The 22,379-nt window shown below is 42.1% G+C and overlaps 1 protein-coding gene across 11 annotated transcripts in view; it reads left to right on the top strand.

Annotated features, from left to right (window-relative positions):
- nbeab (neurobeachin b) overlaps positions 1–22,379 on the top strand; it is a 252,065-nt gene that overhangs the window by 100,681 nt on the left and 129,005 nt on the right. For 8 of the 11 annotated variants that reach the window (XM_031297415.2, XM_031297413.2, XM_036001184.1 and 5 more), the window contains exons 12-28: positions 710–862; positions 2,358–2,526; positions 8,645–8,724; positions 9,753–9,815; positions 10,199–10,296; positions 10,768–10,860; positions 12,483–12,591; positions 12,693–12,774; positions 12,893–13,016; positions 13,657–13,849; positions 14,012–14,998; positions 16,503–16,720; positions 17,485–17,638; positions 19,257–19,437; positions 20,444–20,571; positions 20,843–20,950; positions 21,420–21,585. In XM_031297415.2, the coding sequence (XP_031153275.1) occupies positions 710–862; positions 2,358–2,526; positions 8,645–8,724; positions 9,753–9,815; positions 10,199–10,296; positions 10,768–10,860; positions 12,483–12,591; positions 12,693–12,774; positions 12,893–13,016; positions 13,657–13,849; positions 14,012–14,998; positions 16,503–16,720; positions 17,485–17,638; positions 19,257–19,437; positions 20,444–20,571; positions 20,843–20,950; positions 21,420–21,585 (3,106 nt within the window). The remainder of the gene's footprint in view (positions 1–709; positions 863–2,357; positions 2,527–8,644; positions 8,725–9,752; positions 9,816–10,198; positions 10,297–10,767; positions 10,861–12,482; positions 12,592–12,692; positions 12,775–12,892; positions 13,017–13,656; positions 13,850–14,011; positions 14,999–16,502; positions 16,721–17,484; positions 17,639–19,256; positions 19,438–20,443; positions 20,572–20,842; positions 20,951–21,419; positions 21,586–22,379) is intronic. The other 3 variants (XM_031297412.2, XM_036001183.1, XM_036001181.1) reach the window with 2 other exon arrangements.

Genomic DNA, 22,379 nt, shown 5'->3' with positions numbered 1-22,379 from the left:
AATAAATGAATACATACTGTACATAAACAATATGCCTGTTCAATTTTGAAAACAGGGTTTTTCCACACAACTCTGTTTTCTATTCTATCGAAATTCGTGAATACTTTACAAACTCACAATGTTAATGCAGTGGGAATTTTCCCAGTTGGGAACAAATTTTTTCTGATTATTCCGACACCACATGAATGCCCTATCCTATTGCATTGTTAACGAATGTTAACGTGTGATTCGGATCCGCTCCAACATGTAATGGGTTCTTTCTTGGCCCATGCTTCACCCTCCCACCAAGTTTCATGAAAATCGGGCCAGTAGTTTTTCTGTATTCCTGCTAACAAACAAACAAACAAACAAACAAGACAAACCAAGCCGAAAACATAACCTCCTTGGCAGAGGTACTAAAAAACTTTTGATGAACCAATTTGATGATGCTAAAATGTTGAGTCATATTAGGCTGCATAAAAACTACCAGCAAATGCTTCTACCTGTCACCCAACCTTTGTGACAGAGTCACAGATGTGGTTTCTTTTCTTTGTGACATTTAGGTGTTTTCAACTGATGGGTTCTGCAATGAGACATTTTATGAACCGTTTCCGTATGGTGTTGCACTCCATAATGCAATCAGTATCAGGAAGGATAAATGCACGCTTACAGCAGAATAGGCTTGGCGATATTATCATTATTTACCATGACTTTGTGCTTCTTCCTCCAGTCATCACGTGGACACATCACCAGGGTTGTATTAGAGCAGTTCCTCTCCTTTGCAAAGTATCTGGATGGGCTGACACATGGGGCACCACTGCTGAAGCAGCTGTGTGACCACATCCTGTTCAATGCTGCCATCTGGATCCACACCCCTGCCAAGGTGAGCTCCCGCAGGTCACTCAGCCCATGAAGGGACAGGTGTCTCGCATGTGATCAGGCGGAAGTGGATGATCATCAGGAGCTTTCAACCACAGACGGCTTCAGTAATCCTTTGCGTTGTCATTGCTTCTGTAAAGACGAATATTGAAACATTTGTCTAGGTTTCATAGGAAATAGGGCTGGAAATGTTGCATATTGTCCAGTATGTATCACACTGGCGTCAGTTTTTGTGATATTCCCCTTGGCACAAAGTGTTTTTATAGGTAGTATAGTAAGAAAACAAAGTAGTTGTGAAATATGATTGCAAATGGAATCATTTTCTTCCAATATTTTTCTCATATTAATGAGATGCAAAACTATCAACTGTCAAAGAATATTGTGCAGTTTCACCTGATGGCAGTTTGTATTTGGGGCCCAGCTGACATTGACCAAACCATTGCCAAGTGTCTGAGGAGTGGAGTGGAGCACATGCACCAGATATATACTCAAATTTATAAGACATTACAAGGTTGCACAGTTCAGCAGTTGCTTCCACTTTCCTGTCGTCAACCTAACCAAGTTTGTTAAATGTTCCAGAACCCCCCCTCCTTTTTAAATAATGACCCATGAAAAAAAGGGGGTTGAGGTATATCAAAGGAGCTGAGTTTGTGTGGCAAATACATTTGCCTCAGGAATGCTGCTGGTGGGCCAAGCCATGAATAATAAGAGGAGGAAATTAATGCAAAAGTGTTCGGAGACTTGCCTGCGACACTCCTCCAAAATAGAGCACAGTGAAACAGGGTGAAGAAATGAGACAAACAGCGAAGGTAATGAAGTGGCTTAGAGCACTTTGAGCTACATCGGCACAGAGTGCTACACTGGCTCTTTCCCTGAGGACATGTCACAAAGTCCACATTTCCTCTGTCCCTATCCCCAAGCTGCACCGAGTACAGAGAGCCAGCTGTGTGAATGACAGGACCACGCAATATGCATTAATTACATGGGCCTGCTGACCTTGTCCTTGTAGACAAATACGATTTTGTAAATGCATTTTACTTTTCTGTTCTCAGGGAAATTACATTACCAACAGCGTGGTGTTGACTTATCTCCAGTGTTTAATTCCAGTAGCCTCAAACCATATCACATCATGCTCACATCGTAACCACACTGCCGCCTTTTGCCATGACTCACACTTGACTCGTTAATATCCTATAATGAAAATGATATATGGGAAAAAGCCCTCTGCATTTATAGTTGGAATGGCTGTGGTGGGATTAAGGATTCTTGTCAGGTCTGTTGCTAATTACAGAGGACATGCTAATCATCACTGAACAGAGTGGAGCTGAGACAATTAGGAAATGGAGTAATATAGGGTCAGTAGCCATCCCTAGCATACACCTGCAAGGATAATCGGCTCAGCTGGTGCAATCGGGTCTAATAATGTATAAGGTTTAGGGGATTCATTACACTGAGCACGTAATAACATGAATACATGTGTGCATGTTTTCCCACTCCAGGTACAGCTATCTCTGTACACATACCTTTCTGCGGAGTTCATCGGGACGGCAACCATCTACAACACAATTCGTCGAGTGGGCACAGTGCTTCAGCTCATGCATACGCTAAAGTACTACCACTGGGCTGTCAACCCTGCAGACAGCAGCGGCATCTCACCAAAGGGTCTTGGTGAGCATATTTTGAAATCCTTTTAGCAAGTCAAGCTACTGAAAGTTTATTTGCCTTGTTTTGTAGCTGTCGAATATGATCCGATTTGTGAAGCTCAGTGTTTTGGAAGTGAAATCATTGGGAGTGAACCAATCACAATCATTGTGTGCAGCCACAAGCCTGCTATCAAAGTGTCTTCCCGAAATGGCAGCAGCTCCCCCACGTTTGAAATGACTCATCTCACCACGGAAGCGCTTGCCTGTCAGCTGTTAGGTCCATGGCCATCACTGGAGCTGACAGTGAGGCAGACACACCACATCAATACTGTCATCGCGCTATGGTGCTTGGTGTGGGTGCCAGGCCTGTGAAACCTGGGCCAGTAGTATGACAGGCATCCTCTCTCTACTAAACAACAGAACGTCACAAAGCCAGCTGTGCTGGGAGTAAAAGTGTCCTTGAACTGTCATTTCCTTTTTACTCTCGTCATTCTTTTCCAAAACTATCTGTGTCATAGTATAGGGGTTGTTTTTATAATGGCACTGAGAGCTAAAGAGTATGCTGCACCAAGGCCTAATGACATCTACTCCCTGAAGGTGAAAGCTTGTACTCTGACGATGTAATCCAAAAAGGGTTTTTCTTTGCTTCTATCAACATTTTTAACGCCACTAATAATTCCTATATCAAGTGAACATCACATTTATTAACACTGCAGGATTAAAACAATTCTCAGCGGCAGTGTCTGAGTTGGCTCAATGTAGCAGCATTTAAGCCCTATTTATATGCCACATCAAGGCACTTGGCCTACATTCTTGATCTGCTGGAGCTACAGTAGGAGTGATCCTAATTGATTTTCTACTAAAAGTGGTCAGTGACTTCTAGACTGAGGTTAGCTGGGATAATATGGGCACATACATCTGTAAGTTAGGTCAGCCCACGGGCCCCTTAATCTAATATTTTTCCTCATTTTAATTTGTTCCCTATCCCATCTACTTACACAGTGCCATGTTCCTTATCTTTTTTATGCTGTGCAAGGAAACTTTGCAAGACTTAATAAGTAATGAAAGTTCAACCTATCCCAAGCTCATGTTCTTAGACAGTTAAGTATATTTAGCTTGGGCATCAGAGGAACTTCTCTCATGGCTTTATTTCTATCACGTCCGCTACGTTGGACAATTTCGGTAGGTTTTCTGTTGCTGTTGATTAATAGATTTAGATGTCGGAATCACTTGTTTGGAATATCTGTTTCTGTGTAGCCTCAGGCACTGCAGTATAGGTCTGCTTGGTATAGGAACATCACAAGTAGTTTTCTGATCTGTTAGCGTTAGATGTCAACAGGGGTTGTAAAAACACCAAAATGATGAAGACAGGCTGGTGCTCACTGTAGTACTGCATTTTGTTGATGCAATACAGGAGAGTCACACATATCATAATAAGTGGACAGTTGATTTAACTACTGTTAGTGTGCTATGTGGGCCTACCACCTGCAAGGATAGGCGTAGATGTCTGGGTTGGGTGCCAGGCGGAGGCAGGTTGTTTGGGTTACCGAGGCAGTGGTCCACTGCCAGAAAAACCGCTGGCTGCCACCTCTGGGTTGTGAGAGGAGATCTCCGAGTTCTGTTCTGTTTGTGAGTGGGCACCATGACATTCACAGGTTCATTGGTTAGCAGTAAATGCAGGCTTTGAACTCCCATGTTGAAGAATGAGCAGAGGTTGAGGAAAAGCTCTTGATTTACCTTACCTGTCTTATCTCCCATGCTCACCTATGGTCATCAATTTGGAATAGTGACTGAAAGAAATGAGGTCCCTTCAAAAGGTGTCTGTGATTAAGTAGTCTTGCTCAACGGATGTACATTGCTGGGATAAAGCCTGACATCCAGATGTCCCTCCTCTTTGGCTATCTTCGCTATCTATTTTGCAAGGGCGCCATTGCTGCATCCGGACAGTTATGATTGGTTTAAAGTAAAACAAACAAGCCAGTGCGTCTTTTCCCTTATCCCAGAAGAGATAAGCGGTGTAGCCAGACCATACTGCAGCGCTGACACAGCACTGTGAGATCTGGTCTGGCAATGCGAGACTAGTGTTAAAGGAAATGACGCAGACGTATAAAGGGGAACTTAGGATGAAGAACTCTGACATTCTGAAGGAGCTTCAAGTAGAAAGTCCATAACAGTGTGTGTCTGTCAGGACCCAATGATGGCTCATTACAACTTTAAGATGGGTACAAAAATGACTCTAGAGAAGCAAAAACACTCTGTGGTTGTGGGATAGCAATCTATAAATTGCGTTTTTAATGGCAAAGAATTACACAATTTAAAAAGCGTTGGTAAAAATCACTGCTCAACAAAATGGTGAATGCAAAGAGCAAGGTTTTTGCAAGGGTGTGATGAAGAGCTTTGATGGAATACATACTGGCATCTTTTCATAGTTTTTTGACTGCAAAGTGGTACACATATTGGACTCCATCCATTACCTGTACCCGTTCTTATACGTCCTTCAAGGAGCTTTCTGGTTAAGCCTTCCGCAAACATAGCCCTCTTAAACACAACTGTAAATATTAGGGCTGGGACGATAAGCTTTTGTCCCGATTTGATTCTTTTTTTAACGATACATGGGTACCGATTGGATTTCTATTGCGATTCGATAATATTCAGTATTGCGATTTTCTTTTCTTTCTTTAACAAAAACAAAAGTTGAATAATACACATACATGAATCGCACAGCTAGTAAATATGGTGTTAATTGTTGTTGAAGTCTTGGGAGATTGTAATGGCCTGAGAAAATGGCTTGAATTCTATGGAAGACTTATCTTGAAATGGATCGCTTCCCTGCTGTGGATCATTTTCCATGTGGGTCTGGCCCCACTGATTTGTGCTTGATTTGGCAGGTCAGTTTTTCCTCTCTGTCCTTCTAAACTGAGAAATGACCAAACAAAGATGCGGCCAGAGAGGGAGAGAGCCAAGCAGATAATGAAGTGCTCAATTATAGGGACACAGAGAACACATTTAAAACGGAGCTCTTCCAGCTACTCATTTTGCTTCTGGAAGTGCCTCCTCTTTTTCTCCTCAGGTCTTAATAGAGAGTGCTATCAAATTAAAGCCATGTATCATCCAGTTATACACAGAATCACTGCAGGCACTCACAGACCATTGCTCAACTTCTCCCAGTCTGGAATGTACCCACAAGCCAACACATAATCTGTCTCAATCTCTATCCCTCTCCCTTTGTCTCTGTCTCTGCCCTGCCTCTGTTTTACTAAATAATGAGTAATGAGATGGGCATCAGAACTGTTTGGCCAGTCACTACGTTCAATTCAAGCTGGTTCTGTCTTGTTCCCATTATAAGAGAAATCCCCAGTGGCAGACATCAGAGGAATGATCTGATCAAGGCTTGTGGATGATTTTTGTGTGTGCCTTTATTTATTTATTTATTTTATTTAACCTTTATTTTACCAGGGAAAAGAATCACGTTGAGATTACAATCTCTTTTACAAGTGAGCCCTGGCCAAGAAGGCAGCACATAGAGGATACACTTTAACAGACAACAAGTAACAGACAGACAGGGATGGACAGGAATAATAAATAATAAATAAAAACAGAAAATCACATTTTAAAAACGAGCGCAGACATGTTGATATTTTTGATTGAGGTAGGACCTGAATTCAGTATGTGAAATAAAAACCTGCAGTTTAGCTGGTTTTGCAACTCATTCCATGAAGTTGGAGCACTGTAACTAAAAGCAGTTTTGCCAAACTCTGTTTTAGTCTGTGGAACATCATACAGTATGTATCTACTTGATCTTAGATTGTATTCAGATCTACTAGGTGCTAAAAGTGTAGTTAAATGTGATGGAGTGTATCCAGTTATTGATTTGTACACAAAGGTCAACCAATGTTTGAGCCTTGTTGTGTTGAGTGAGGGCCAACCAACCATTTCATATAATACACAGTGATGGGTAGAGTACTTTGCATGCATTGCATTCATCTCCTGTAGGACAAATGACTGATTACAGGTGAGTCAGGTAAGGGTTTGGCACATGCATGCTCTCCTTTCACTGACTTGCTTCAGATTTGCACATTTAGAAACGTTAAGAGAGAGATGGGGGCTTTACCCATTACATTTTTATGTTTTCCCCTTGTGTTTTCCCTGTGTGTGTCTTATGACATGTTTAGTCATTGCAGTTTAATGTCAGCATGCTCCAGATGCTCTAAACAGAGCGGTTTAAGCAGGCAAAACATACGTTAGTTGCAACTTGAGAGTAATTTTGGAAACCAATTATTGCTACTGTGATTAAAAATACTTGTTGCATGAGAGTATTTTATCCGCCTTTTGTTTATTTAAAGCACTGAGGGAGTGAAAACATAATGATTCTAGTTTTATATTTAAAGGTTTGCACAAGTATCCAGGACGCATGCTATGCTACTTTATTATTGTCAGCCAAAATAAGATTCCTGCGTTAATCACATGGGCATACGTTGTTTTTCATTAATCTCTTTCTCCATGTGCCCTTGGGATGCAGGAAGTAAAGCAATACGTAAATGAGAAGACTAGAGCTGTGCAGAGCCACTGAGCATAATTGGTTGTGAATAACTTGGATGCTGTGGCTGCGGTAATAATGTTCTTATCATGCCTTCCATGTCAGGCGCTGTCCCTGCACTGGGGTTTCCTCTCTCACTCTATTAATCAGTGTCGGGATGCAGCGGCACTTGCCATCCTCCTGCAACCTCAGGGAACCTCATCATCGATTCGATTGACTGGCTGTTGGAGCAACACGATGGTCAGGTGTCTGCTGCCGTTGTGTCTGTCATCATGGCACTGTCCCCATTTCAAATGAACATGTGTCCTGCCAAGGTGGAGGTGGGAGTTTATCAGGGCTGAGAGGAGAGGAAAGATGCTGGGCAAAGTGACCAATGTTCCCTGAAAGGCTTTTGCTCTTGTATTTGGCCTAGATACTGTCATTTAATACCTCTGCCAATGTCAAAGATTTTGTCAGCGTGTTTATACTTGGCTGACTGCACACGGTGAATGAAATGAATGAATGTATGCCAGGTTTTACGTCCAAAATGGAGCCTTTGTGCTACAGTGAGAGTGAGTGCTGCGAATCTCGAGGGGATTCATGTTTGTATTGTTGTAAGTGGTAATGTATGCCATATCCTGTATTTTCTTGTGTGTGTGTGTGTGTGTGTGTGTGTGTGTGTGTGTGTGACTAAATAGCTCTGTGTTGTATTGATCTGCCTGTTGCTGCAGCCCATTAGTGTGCTTACTCAGTGTACGTGCCAACACTTTTTAGTTGAAAACAAAAGAGCTGAGCATATTGAATAGGATCTGACCATGTCAAAAGTCATTACTGTGAAAACCAATACAGCAGCAGCTCTGACAGTTAATCAATGCTTTCTGTGATATTCTGTCATTCCTGTATATTTGCACGACATCCGTACACCTGCTGACAGCGTTCGGCCCATCAGATGTTGAATGAGGTTCGTGACAGAGATTGATTGCACTGTGAGGCTAACGTCAGAGTGCCAATGTGACCTTAAGTTGGCAGAGGCATTCTGGGTAATTTTAATGAGATGTTGGGCAGGTGCAACCTTGGGCTGGCTGCCTGGGCACTATGTTGTGTGACCAAGGCTACCTGGGATACACACAGACTTTGGATGCAGCATGAATGATGAATACATTTGGGTTGAATACTCAGAATGACTTCTCCTAAAGTTAAAGCATGCTATTTATATGAAATATATTTTTTAATTGTAAATGTAATTAGATGGGCAAATTATTTTCTGTTTACAAAGTGGGTGATTTGCTCTTTTTGCCCCCCTCCCTGTCTACAGTAGGTTGTTGGTAAAATGTTTGATGCACACATTCAAGGTGAAACCAGTAAATCAGTACAAAGCTGGTGATGCAGCGCAGAAGATGTATCTGAAGGTGACACTGTTTTGTCTTCTTTTTTTGTCAAAAGCTCAAAGGAGGAGGACTATTATCAATCAAAAAAAAAACATTGAAAAGGGACTTAAGATCATCTAAATAAACCAAAAATAAAATATCAAGTAGAGACATATAGACGAGACTGGAAAACAGGAAGATATCTTATTTGTTACCAATACTTACTTCTCAGTTTTCTCTCTTTCTCTCTCCAACTATAGATGGTCCAAGGCCGACCCAGAAAGAAATAATTTCTCTGCGGGCATTCATGCTTCTCTTTCTCAAGCAACTCATCCTGAAGGTATGTCCCACCTGTCTTCATGCCTCGCAGCCCCTTACGCGGCTGGATTTTGAGCTGCACAGAGAATATATGGAGATTGTCAACTCTCCCTGTGTTACTCTTAAAAACGTTCAGCCGCTCTGCTCCTTCATAAATTCAGTGCTATTTATATATTTCTTTATTTCTTTTAAAAGAAAAATATGTGGAAAATCAGGAGAAACCTAGTTGTGCTGAACAAATGTTATGCATTCATTATTCAGTTTGGTAATTATTTAATCATTTTAGTAATTTCTCAAGTAAAGAAACCAAACGCGTGTTGGTTCCAGCTTTTCAAATTAGACAAATTGTGTCTTTCTTTGCTTTAATTAATTGTAATTGGCTAACTCTGGGTTTGCTGTTATCAGACAGAGTTAACTCTTTTAAGCCATCACTTTTGGCTCTGAAAATGTATAAAAGGTATTCTGTGTTTTTCGGCATTTTACTGACTAAATTAATTGAATTATCAAAGAAATAAATGATAAACTAATCAATGATGAACATATTAGAGGGCTGGACTACATATTACACACCTGATTATGTTTTATACTGCACAGTGCACCAGTCTGTGTTTTGCTGCCCACATCCCAGCATGCCATATCTCTGCAGATAATGATCGTGCCTTGTTCTGTAACAGGGTTTTTTAGGCCATGGCAGAAATAAGAGGGATTTTTACACCGGACCGAAAATGGCTTGGTGTCTACAGCTGTCACCAGGCCAAAGGAGTTATCTGGCTGGTCAATCTGTTTTATTGCAGCAACATAAATTCTCATCACATGTGCATCAGTCTAAGCACAACAATAATAAATGACACACTGGAGGCCGAAACAATTAGGCTTCTTCTTCCAGTCTTTTCTATTACGTTCTTTTAATTAAACCACATTATACTGAGTATGATGCTTTTTGCCTGAATATTGGCTCCTAGCTTTGTAATGCAATGACCTTTCTCCAGTGATTTGCCTTGTACGTCATTTAATCTTTTATCTGTTTTTTCTATTTGTGCTTTTTTTCAGGACCGGGGTGTGAAGGAAGATGAGCTGCAGAGCATCCTAAACTATTTGTTAACAATGCATGAGGTACATGGTAGTCTATCCGTGCTCCGAGTCAATTCATTCCCAAATGCTGCACTAAGCTACAACGGTCAATTTTCATCTTCAGCGTTGTTATTCTCGAGGAAGTTTATTTTTTTTCCGAGCATTTAAACTGACCAGCCAGGTGAATGAATCATTTCGATTAGCAATGTAGTTTCCATTGAGCACTGGCCAGCCACTGCCCCTGTACTGTTGTAAGGTGTACCAATACCAGGTGATACAATTGCAAAGAACGTACATTATGTCGCTGCTGCAGTTGCAGTTACAGAGTCTGAGCAAAAACTTTTTTCTTTTCCTTTGCCCTCTCCCTTTTCTATTTTTCTTTGTTTTTAATCTCCGATTGTCTTTCTCTCCTGGTGTGTCTGCAGGATGAGAATCTGCATGATGTGTTGCAGCTGGTGGCAGCCCTCATGTCTGAGCATCCAGCCTCTATGATCCCTGCTTTTGACCAGAGAAATGGAATACGGTAAGCCCCCTAAGGGGAAGACCCAATCCCTTCGCCATTCAGGCACAAAATGAAAATGGTGATTTCACAAAATAAACCTAAGCACCTAACACTGGTGCTGTTGCCGTGTGCCTATGCGATGCATTAATAATTCATGAGGTTCGGTGAGAGAGGAAAAAAAGACCTATGCATGGAAAAGTAATAATATTAACATATTGATTTCACAATATGACACAGATGATCAAGCTAAACCCATGTGATCCTATAAAGTATAAATGCACTCGGTGTAGCACTACGTGTGAGTTCTGGGGAATTCATTCTGGAAAGGCTGCTGCTTTCATTAGGACATTCATTTAATGCTAATGTAAATTCACTCTGAAGGAAAGTGGTTGTCAGCTAACCAGTGGAGGACCCTTTTCATCAACAGGGCTATATTTTATTCTGTCAAGACAGTGTTCTGTTGCCAGCTTTCGCTGCTTGTGTCTATTCCAGGGTAATCTACAAGCTCATGGCCTCAAAGAGCGAAGGCATTCGAGTACAATCCCTCAAAGTCCTTGGGTACTTCCTCAAGCATTTGGGCCACAAGTAAGTAATCCATTCCAATAACGGTGTAGTAGATTGTAATTACCCACTCTTTAAGTGTTTTTATAAAAAAATTGTCCCATAAAAATAGTTGTCTGTTACAGGCCTAATGCTGTTATTTACACTGTGTTGTTACGCCATTTTAAGCCTATCCATGTCCCTGCAATGTCCAAGTTAACAACATTACCATAGGCTAATAGGTTTGAAACTTAAAAATCATAAGTCAGGCTTTTCATCCAGAGATGTGATTCATTTGTTCCCGCCACTCTTTAAAAAAATAAAAATAAAAAAAAAATGGACAATTAGAGGAGCCAAAAAACATTTGACTGGATGCCAGTTTTGCAAATGAGGGTGCACTTTTTTGTAGAACACCTGAATTCCTGACGTCATGCCCTGAAACTATTACTTCACATAAGAGAATGGTAGAAGACGTCCAAGGTAACAGAGTGAAATAAATAATGAACTACCTATGAAGATATCTTCTGTACTGTACGCTGCATATTAGAGAGGAGAGAGAATGCCAACGGATGGAGAGCCTGTGATTGAAAATGCGGGATGCAGGGATGGATGGTGAAGATATGGTGGCTTTGCTGTGCTCACAATGGTGGAGCACCAGGTGTTCCTGCTGAATAGAGAGTACTGTAAGGGTAATGTAATTGTTGTAATTGTTTGTATCTTCAGTGCTCTGCTGATGTTATTACTTTTGGTAATTCAATTTGTCATTTTACTTAGTTCAGTGATTAGTTTTCTCTGGGTTGATGAGTCAAATGGTCAGTACTTGTACTAGTACCACTTAATACTTTTTTGGGGCCATGCATTATTTATATCAGGATATATGACTTCTGTCTTAAAATTGCATATACTCAACCACCTTATCATACACTTAAAGATCAGACATAATAAATATGACTTGTCAAGTGTATAGTTTTTAGAACCAACTGTGCTTCATGGTGTATGAGTATGTTACCCATCTCCAGCAGTGTATTTTATCTCTTCTCATTGAATAGCATACTGTACATCTCATTTTCATATTTTAAACAGTGTGAATTTACACTCATGGAAGCATTCACAAGGCCCACCCTCCCACTGTACCTCTTGGGTTGAGCAGACTTGTAAGTTCAACCTCAGCTTGCTATGCATCGCCAGTTTGCCCTTTTCTCCCAAAATTCCATATTCATACATTTAAAAGAAATGCTACTCTTCTCCTAAATGTCCAATTTGGCAGCCTCTGCAATTTTACAAAAAAGCTGTTGAATTATTTGGAAAGTCACAACTTGTCTTGGCCGTGGCGGCAGCTTTGGCTCAGCATTACGACAGCAGTCCTTATGCTGTTTGCAGAAGTAGTTTGTCACTTGAACCCATTCACCTGTAGTATTCCTCCGTTGTATCTCAGAGACATTCCTAGTGACAGGCTAACTTCGTTATCTTACACACCTCCACCGAAATTCCCCCAATTTATGATAGCAGGCAGTTCCTGACATTCGTCTCCAGAGCCCGGCTCCCTGTGGGTGAGAACAGGGAGGCAAACTGACAGCACTCACTGATCCTTTCAGTGGCTTAGGGAGCTCTAAACAAACCACTTTACCTGTATGTATGTGTGTGTGTGTGTGTGTGTTTATCCACAGGAGGAAGGTGGAGATCATGCACACACACAGCCTCTTCACTCTCCTGGGAGAGAGGCTAATGCTGCACACCAACACTGTGACCGTGACGACCTACAACACTCTGTACGAGGTAACAAAACATTTTCCTCTCATATGTCCCAACATTACCGCACCATTGGCCTCTGTGTACAGAACGTGCGACTGATGTCTTCTCACCGCTTCCCGCATCAGATTCTGACAGAGCAGGTGTGCACACAGGTAGTTCACAAACCTCATCCTGAGCCCGACTCCACTGTCAAGATTCAGAACCCAAGTAAGCATGTTGTGTGTCACATTTTGAGTTTTCTTTTTTTTCCTTTCTAAAGTACTCGGTCCTCTGGTACCATTTGACAGTATGTTTACGTATCTGTGTTTGCTAAATGTGATTTCAGTGATTCTCAAGGTGGTAGCCACCTTATTGAAGAACTCCGCCCCCAGCACAGAGCTGATGGAAGTTCGTCGACTCTTCCTTTCAGACATGATCAAACTGTTCAGCAACAGCCGGGAGAACAGACGGTGAGCAGAACTCACCTACCAACTTCATCTATTATCTTGCTGATTAACATATCAAGGAAAAGAGAGAATAGGCACACCGTTCCCCCTCCTTTTACCGTGTTTAATAGGCTTGTGTAGCTACACTCATATTGGTGCCAAATCATCCAAAACATTGTGAGTGACAGGTTTTGACCGTCTGACACACACACACACACACACACACACACACACACATTGCAGTTAAACTATAAGTATCAGGAAACCACTGACCCTTATCAACATATTATAATATATAATAATATATAACATAATTAGCCTAAAATGATTAGGCAGAAAGTGCTCCTTTAAGTTTAGCTGTTGAGTTAAAAACAACACTTAATTGGTTTTCACTTGCTGCCCCTTTTTTAATCTTCTGAGAAGCTATTGCCAAATAAACAAACAAATGAATATATGAATGGCCAAATGGTCCACACAATCTGTTGTAATGTGAATAACAAAATGCCAAATGGCACCAGTATGTTCTTTTGACACAAACGAAAGATGAATTCATCCTTTTACCACCAACTTCAGTTGTAAATGTTAAAATTGCTAATCGTAAGAGGATCAGATTTTACTGTTGCTATCTGGCTTACCTCACCGTGTGATGATGTGCGTATTGCAGGTGTCTGCTTCAGTGCTCCGTGTGGCAGGACTGGATGTTTTCTGTCGGCTACATCAACCCTAAAAACTCTGATGAGCAGAAAATCACTGAGATGGTGTACAACATCTTTCGTATTCTGCTCTACCATGCCATCAAGCATGAGTGGGGAGGATGGCGCGTGTGGGTGGACACACTCTCTATAGCCCACTCTAAGGTGAGCACTGCACTCTACAACAAAGAGGAAATACTGACCTCTGCTGTTGAGGGAGACAATGTTATCTTTTTTATCTTATCTTCGCTGTTAAGCTCCTTCGAAAACGATCGTTTCTGCATCATAAATATGTGGCTAACATTGTCTATAATGTTACCCTTATAGGTGACATACGAGGCACATAAAGAGTACTTGGCTAAGATGTATGAAGAGTACCAGCGTCAGGAGGAGGAGAATATTAAGAAAGGGAAGAAGGGTTTGGTCAGCACCATCTCTGGTCTATCTGCTCAGGCGTCTGGCATCAATGGCGCAATTGAGATCCGAGAAATGGACGACAACTCCCAGACACCTGAGAGCGAGAAGGACTATGAGAGCGCAGACTCTCACAACTTGCTGGCTGAAGGCAAGGGGCCCGAAATGGGTCTCAGAGGGACAGAGGTTACTGTAGATGGGGTCAGGGTCGAAGTTCACCACCTTCTGGTGGACATCAAGGCTGAAAAGGTGGAGGCTACAGAGGTTAAGCTAGATGATATGGAGACGCTGGGAGTATCTGAGAACGGAGCACTGGTGGAGGTGGACTCTCTGCTGGATAATGTTTATTGTGCTGCTGTGGAAAAGCTCAACAGCAATGTCAACAGTGTGTTGTTGCCAAAGGGCAGCATGGCTGACCACAATGCATCCCCTCTCATTACTCTAGACGATGACAAGGACAGCATCCCCAACAGCAACAACTTCCTGTTTGGCAAGGTGGCAGGCAGCATGGGAGACGAGCTGCTTCCTGATCTCAGTACAGCTGCGCCGCTGGTGTTGCCCAGCCCAGAGCCTTCAGTCCACACCAGCGCTGGGGATGAACTGGGCCTTCTCGCTCACATGACGGGCAGCTCTGAGCTGGGCTCCTTACCCAGCATCCTGGAGAAGGACGAGTTTGAACTACAGGCCGCCTTCGAGGGCATCAGCTCTGTGGCTGGCGCCGAGGCCGAGGCCTCCTCCAAAAGCCCTGAGGTCCGCGTGGTCTCCGCCGCCGCGCCGTCTGAAGGGGACCCCTCAGCTGTTAAGACCAGCAGTGCAGCAGATGCAACAAGCAAGATCTCTGACACAGATGACGGCAAAGACAAGGAGATGAAGAAGATTCAGACGACAGCCACCACACAGGTTGGTCCAAAGCTAAGTCAGCATGTAGTTTATTCACAGAATTTGAGATATCCAGTAATATCCTACACACACAAAAAGACCGTCTTCCCATTTTTTTTTGACTTTCACATGAAAGAAATAGTAGAGGTTCACTGACTTCCCCAGATTGAAAAAAACAAACTGTAAAGCTTTGCCAGAGGGAACTATAACAGCAGACGATCATGAATACTGAAACGGAGCAGCGCCAGGGTCAAAGACCGGAAAGCGAGGAAGGAGACCACTTGCCATTGTCAGGATGTGTTGGCCTTTTTGTGAACAGTTCTATATTAACAGACCCATAGGGAGCATTCCCTTCCCCAACTCTGGTTGTAATGGGGACAGGATGGCCTGGTGTACATCAGGAACCATCCCTCTGAGAAAAGGAAAGTGGGCTGCTGGAATAGTTGGCTGAGCCAACAGGAGGGCAGAAATAGACAAAGCATTATTCGGCAAACCGCCTGGGATGTGTCCCTCGTTCCCCTCCTCTCGTATGAGCTGTGCTCTTTCTCAGAGGTCAGGCTTCTTTTGCCTGGACTGGGTCACTGATGGAGGGCCAGTGGGAGCCAGGGGTTTATTTTAAAACCTTTCTCTGCTGTTGTGTAATTGCTCATGTTCAATTCATCGCTGCTGCTTTTTAAACAGGCTTTTTTTTTTTTTTTTTTTTTTTTTTTTTGCAGCACCTTGCTGACTCATTCAACTTAACTGGTATATTTAGAGGTTGCATTAAGCTTTTTGTATTTTTTCTTTACCCGCAGGCAGGAAGAGGTTATCTGAGGACTCACTTAAAGCAACACCAAAGATTCTTTTGTACCTTAAAATAATGGTTCCAAAATTGTTTCAGTGGTTCATCAACTCGTAAAAGGGTGAACGGCACTTCTGCATTCGCTTTGCGGCCCTCTATCGGCTAAAACTGCACTATGCAAGTTTACCAGATCAGGTAGTGTATCTGTAGTTCAATGAGACATATGACGTTTATCGGTGTTTTTTGCCTCCAACGGCTCCATCCAGGCAGCGCTGCCTGGAAGGCACTAGGATTAGGCACTGGTTATGGTTAGGGTTAAGGTTAGGGTTAGGTGCCTTGAAGTCAACGGTCGCAGCGCAGCCTTGAAGTCAATTAGGCAATGGTTAGGGTTAGGGTTAGGTGCCTTGGAGGCAGCGGTCACAGCACTGCTTGGAAGGAGCCGTTGGGGGCAAAAAACACCATCGAGCACATATGACAGCGGTAATGGACAATTCCACTTCCAACCTGTAGGGGGACCGATGAGGAAAAGTGCTTTGGTGTTGCATTAAATCTGGCACTTCGTCATTCATAGTGAATAGCATGACAGTAGCATTATATCTCATTAGGGGCGCACTATCCATCTTAACAGAAGGATAAGATTAGCAACTAGTCTGTAAACAGTATCTCATGATGGACGGTGATTGTATGCGTGATGCCAAATTAATTAGTTTACTGTTTGTTACTGATTAACTGGTCTCCCATCAGAGTCTGCATGGCCGCCTAGCCTCTCAGATGGAGAAGGACATTCGTGTGGACTTGGGCCTCCGGGGGGCTCCCATGACAGAAGAACAGCGACAGCAGTTCAGCCCTGGCCCACGCACCACTATGTTCCGCATCCCAGAGTTCAAATGGTCAGCCATGCACCAGAGACTGCTCACTGACCTGCTGTGTGCACTGGAGAGTGACGTCCACGTCTGGAGGAGGTGTGTGAAGGGGTTTATGTGCGCTTGAGAGAGAGGGAGCATGCTGCTTAGAGTCATACTCAGATGACCCTTCCACATCAGAACTAACAGGGTACCCGTGGGGTATAAAAATATTTAAAAAGATATTAAATTAAATATTCCAAAAATAAGGCCCTAAAAGTATTACATTTCATTTAACAAAGGTGTTATATTTTTTCTTGTCCTTTCGTAGGATTAAATAAATACAGTAACGTCATAAATAAATGTCTTGTGTATGTCACCTTACAATTTACTCAGTATTTATTTTGTATTTTCAGTTTCTTAGCATAAGAGATATTAATGTAACAAATATTAGAGTACAACCACACCTCACAAAGCTATTGTGTATTAAATATGAATGTTAGTATTCAGGTAATTCAGGTAATATTACTTGGTAAATAATTCTTTTCTCTGGCTTGAAATTCATACTGATTTTCCATTATATCGCCATAAAGTTAGGGTTAGGGCTTTATATTTCATCCTAGGTAGTATTAAAAAGGTCTTGAAAAGTCTTTAATTTAACTTGGAGAATCCTGGGGGTACCCTGATGTACTTTTATTTCCTGCTTTCAGACATGATATACCGAATGCAATCTGCCTTTTTTCTCTATACAACCATAGACTGTATGTACAAAACCTATACATGTTTTTAGTTTATTACACATGAGGATTGCCATATGATTTATATAATGTGATAAATGCTTGTACTCACAATAATCCATTTTTTTCCTCTTCTTTCCCTCGCAGCCACTCCACCAAATCTGTCATGGACTTTGTTAATAGTAACGAGAACATCATATTCGTCCACAACGCCATCCACCTCATCTCACAAATGGTAGACAACATCATTATCGCTTGTGGAGGGATCTTGCCCCTTCTCTCAGCTGCCACCTCTCCTACTGTAAGTGCACCTCCCTGTCTTCCCTGTGGGTGGATAATGCCATCTAGTGGTAGTTTCATCATAACCGTTTGGTCTGTGTTTGTCTGTAGTTCACCACAGGACGTACCTGTGGGAGATAAGACGTGTTTATTGATTAGGGCCTCCTTTATTTGCTCAGCTTCCACTTGCTACAATTAATGCTGAGGACATTCCTTGCAACAGTTTGTAATTAACTTCCCTGTGTGTCATTTGTGTTTACTTTTATCGATCTACTGTAATTATCAGATTTAATTTGCAGTTTTGAGCTGAAATGGATTTTAATGATCATATTTTGTTTATTTCGTGTGTGCATGTCTCGAGTGCCACGGTTATTATTTTAATTTCTCTCTCTTAATTACTGTATTCACAACCCTTTTTGTGCTTAATGCTCATTAAATAGATCTAAAATTGTACTATCCCTCTGGACTGGTGCAGATGGCACCCTTCTCAAATATTTCTTTAGAAAACCTCTCCATGTCTCAACACGGAGGAAAGGAGAGCAAACAAAAAAGTGTCTGCTTGGGCTCGACCCAAAAAGCATATGGAAAAAAATATCCCGCCTGTTCAGCAGCCCACTCACTCTGACATCTCTCCATTAGTGCATGTGAAAGGACCTGAGCATGTGTGTGTGTGTGTGTGTGTGTGTGTATTTCAGGCCTGTGTGTAAATTGTAATTTCCCCATTGGGGATCAATAAAGAGTATAAATTATTAAAAAAATTATTATTTGATAATCAGCCGAACTCAGATCAAATCATAGAAAATTTTATTTCTATGGATCAAACCCTCCACTCATTTTTTACAATTTTGAATATGATCTCTGCTTCCTCAGAGACCCTACTCACCCTCGCATAATAATAATGGTCCATGCTGCTGCCTTCTTCCTGACCTATATCTGTGATTTGACCCTCTTTCCATATTCTTTTGCTTGTTTCTGTTGAAAAGAATAATGCTTTACTCTAGAGCTGGGCGATATGGAGAACATCACAATATTTTTTACCATTATATCGATATTGTGACGATATGTTAGGGTTGACAATTGGTGCTTTCACAAAAAATGTACACAATGAGATTTGTAAGAAATAATGTTTTTATTTATTTTTTATTTCACCTTTATTTTTTCAGGCCTGTCATTAAGAACAGGTTCTCTTTCCCTAAGGGAAGGAGGGCTAGAAAATAAAATACATTAGAAATACATACAGTTTAAATGACATTAAATTCAATTTGAAATACAACGCAGACAGCAGTAAACACGTATACCGAGAGGAACACAGAGGTACATGGGGGAGTAAGAGAGGGACATCATCAGTAATGTGTAAAAAACAGAACAGCTAGAACAGTCTAGTAAGTTCAGAAATGACATCACTTTACTGTAATATAGCCTTTAAAACCAGGAAAAGACTAATCTTGTCTTATCAGAATATTACACTATCCTAAATTTTAAGGCGATGTCTAGCCTCATATATCAATATCGATATAATATCGCTATATTGCCCAGCCCTACTTTAAACACAGCTAGTGGGGAGAATGTGGCCGAGATGATATTGTACATATGCACTTTGGTTTTAATGTGACTGATGTCTTTTTTGTTGCTTGTACAAGACGGAGTCTGAGAACGTCGAGGCAACACAGGGCATGTCCTCGGAGACGGCCATCACTTTCCTGTCCCGTCTCATGGTGATGGTAGACGTGTTGGTGTTCTCCAGCTCCCTCAACTTCAGTGAGATTGAGGCTGAGAAGAACATGTCCTCCGGGGGCCTGATGCGTCAGTGCCTCAGACTTGGTAAGGTCATGAGCAGGGAGACACTAAAACAATTACATCTGTCTTTGTGCATCTCCATTGTATCTTTTGCACACTGGAAAATTGATGAGCTAGAAAATGCTATGACGGTATTCTCTTCACACGCTAATAATTCCTCTAATCCCCAAAAATCCTCTGTTTGACCAGCAAAGCTAATTAATTTAAGAGTCCTTTGCTAATTGTATACTATACTGGAGAATGTGCAGGGATTTGTTGCAGTTTGGAGCAGTTAAAACCGACATGATCATCGTTAAGGAATTCATAATGAGCAGAGAGAATCATTTGCAGTCCAATCGGGTAGTCTTTGCAAATGGTAGCCTTTTGTGTTAGTCGTTGGTGTGTCTCATAAAAGTCACAAGGTCCTCTCTGCTCTTGTGTGTGTTTGAGTGTGTCTGTGTACATAATAGAGATTTGATGAATTGCATTTGAATGCAAAGTAGACAACTGCTAAATAAATGTAGAGTACAGTTGTTTTAGAATAAAATTAAATAATATTATTAAATAATATTTAGAATTATTGGATACATGAAACAGTCATAGAAAAAGTGTGTGTTTGTGTCTCTTTTTAGCTGGGCATGTGAGAGTGTTTCTGTGTCTATATCTGTTTGCGCCTGTGGGTCTGTGTGTGCGCGAGCCTGTGTTTGCTGGATTGTTGACTCCAAGTTGTGCTCTGGGGGATGGGAAATCGCCTTCAGACTTCACAGTGTCCTTGGTGCAAACATACAATTTCTCGTCACTGGCTTCAGTGTGAAATCAGTCTGGCTGATGATTTTAACTCCGGTCTCTGTCCTGGCAGCCTGGAACAAATAGTCATCAGAGATAACTGATTCATTTTAAAGAGGTCATGCATGTTATCAACATTTAATTTACTTTTAACCCTGAAATGAGAGCCTATTTGTATGCTGTGTATGCGTGTGCGCGCGCGCGTGTGTGTGTGTGTGTGTGTGTGTCTCTGTGTGTGTGTGTGTGTGTGTGTGTGTGTGTGCAGTGTGTTGTGTGGCTGTTAGGAATTGTCTCGAGTGCAGGCAGAGACACAGAGACAGAGGACTTAAGTATTCCATTACCAACAACAACAAGACTCATGAAAACCTGCAAAATGCTGTGACGTCCAACAAGGTAGGATGTGTGGTTTCTGTGCCCCTAGGACATTTCATTTATACATTGCATTTTACTTTAAGAACACTTTGCCCCATCCTTATAATGTGACCTGTACCAACGCTAAATCAGCTCTCCTATTCTAAGGGTCATTTACACCCCCCATAGTACTAAATCTGTCTTTGTGTACTAACATACAGATGTTGGAAAGAAAAGTATTGGCAGTATACAGTTTAACTGAGCTGTAACTGAACAGAGTAGCATGTCATATTGTGTTGTCTTTTTGCTTTAGACAGCCATAGAGACTGTCCCTAGTAACCTGTCTCCCATCAAGGACCCTGATCGCCTTTTGCAGGATGTGGACATCAGTCGACTGCGCGCCGTGGTGTTTCGTGATGTGGTGAGTGCTGGTGGTGTGTGTGTGTGTGTGTGTGTGTGTGTATGTATGTGCAGAGCTTGTACATGCAAGAGTTGCATGTGTTTGTCACAAAGATTGGCTGCAGGTAGAAAGGAAGAGGAAAATAGGATTAGTTTGGTTTTTTTGTTGGCAGACAAACAGGTGCGCAATGTAATACCCTACTATCAACAGGTGAAACACCAAAGGTGTCCTTGTCAACTGAGCGGCTGAGCGGCTGTCTGTTGAACACAAGCCCGCAACATTTAAATGGATGTATTTCAAAGCCACATATTTCAAAGCAAGTATTAGACATATGTTAGAGAATAATGTCAGTACTTTGAATGTGTTGTCATGGTCTATGCACGGTGTGTTGGCTGTAAGAGAACCATTTTCAGAGAGCAGCAGTGCATTGTGTGAAATGAGATCTTCTGAATAGAGAGTGGCGTAACTTTATTGTGATTCTTATCCACAGGATGACAGTAAGCAAGCCCAATTCCTGGCTTTAGCTGTGGTGTACTTCATCTCTGTCCTCATGGTCTCCAAGTACCGCGACATCCTGGAGCCCCAACGGGAGACTGCCAGGATAAGCCAATCAGGCCGCAGCATGCGTCAGGAGATCAACTCACCAACAAGCACAGGTGCTGACAGCTGTGCCCTATCCCTCTTACAGCCATTCTTCCTGCTCACTAATCTTAGCTTGTGCTGACTGTGTCTCATACAGATGAATGTTAAGTGTCCTTGGTCCTTTCTGATGCACTGCTGTCTGCTTGGGCTCAAAGCTCATTCAGTTAAATAGGAGGGATACCCTGCCCACACTCCACTGGCTCACCTATGATTTATTCATGAGCTCTGCTAATTGCACCGCACAGAATTAACTGGGGCTGGAGATGGTAGTTATGAACTTGAATAGGCATCATCGTTCTCCCTGAAATGAAAGGTAGTATATGCCTCAAGTCATAAATCATACATTAAGCCACATGAAAGGAAATCAGTGGCTGCCTACAAAGGTTTAACACAATGTCTGCTGCAGTGCCAACTTGCTATTATGAGATGCACGAGTAAGCACACTTTATCAACTTCCATTCAGACAAAAGGTGAAGTGAATAAAAGAAACGAGGAAGAGGAGAGAGGCCAAAGGAAATATGGAAGCATAATTTGAGGAGCTTGGAACACACAGAGAAAGAGAAGAAAGAAAAGAGAAGATGAGCAGTGAGAAGTTGAGAGATGGGAAAGCAGCAGCATGCTGGCCAACCACTGTGGGTTTTTGGGGCTGTGGAGCCAGGCTTGCTATTTTCAGCCCCATCTGTCAGTGCCCATTAGGCAAGCAATCCACCAGAGGAGAATGGGATCATAGAGGTTGCTGGGAGGAGAGAGGCACACTGCCGCCTTCATAAATTTCACCAGAAAATGGGGGAATTTTCCAGACGGCATG

This window comes from Sander lucioperca, chromosome 5 (assembly GCF_008315115.2).
Source record: "Sander lucioperca isolate FBNREF2018 chromosome 5, SLUC_FBN_1.2, whole genome shotgun sequence".
In the NCBI taxonomy this organism is placed as follows: Eukaryota; Metazoa; Chordata; class Actinopteri; order Perciformes; family Percidae; genus Sander; species Sander lucioperca.
The sequence above is the reverse complement of the archived record's forward strand: the minus strand, read 5'-3'. Positions and strand labels throughout refer to the sequence as shown.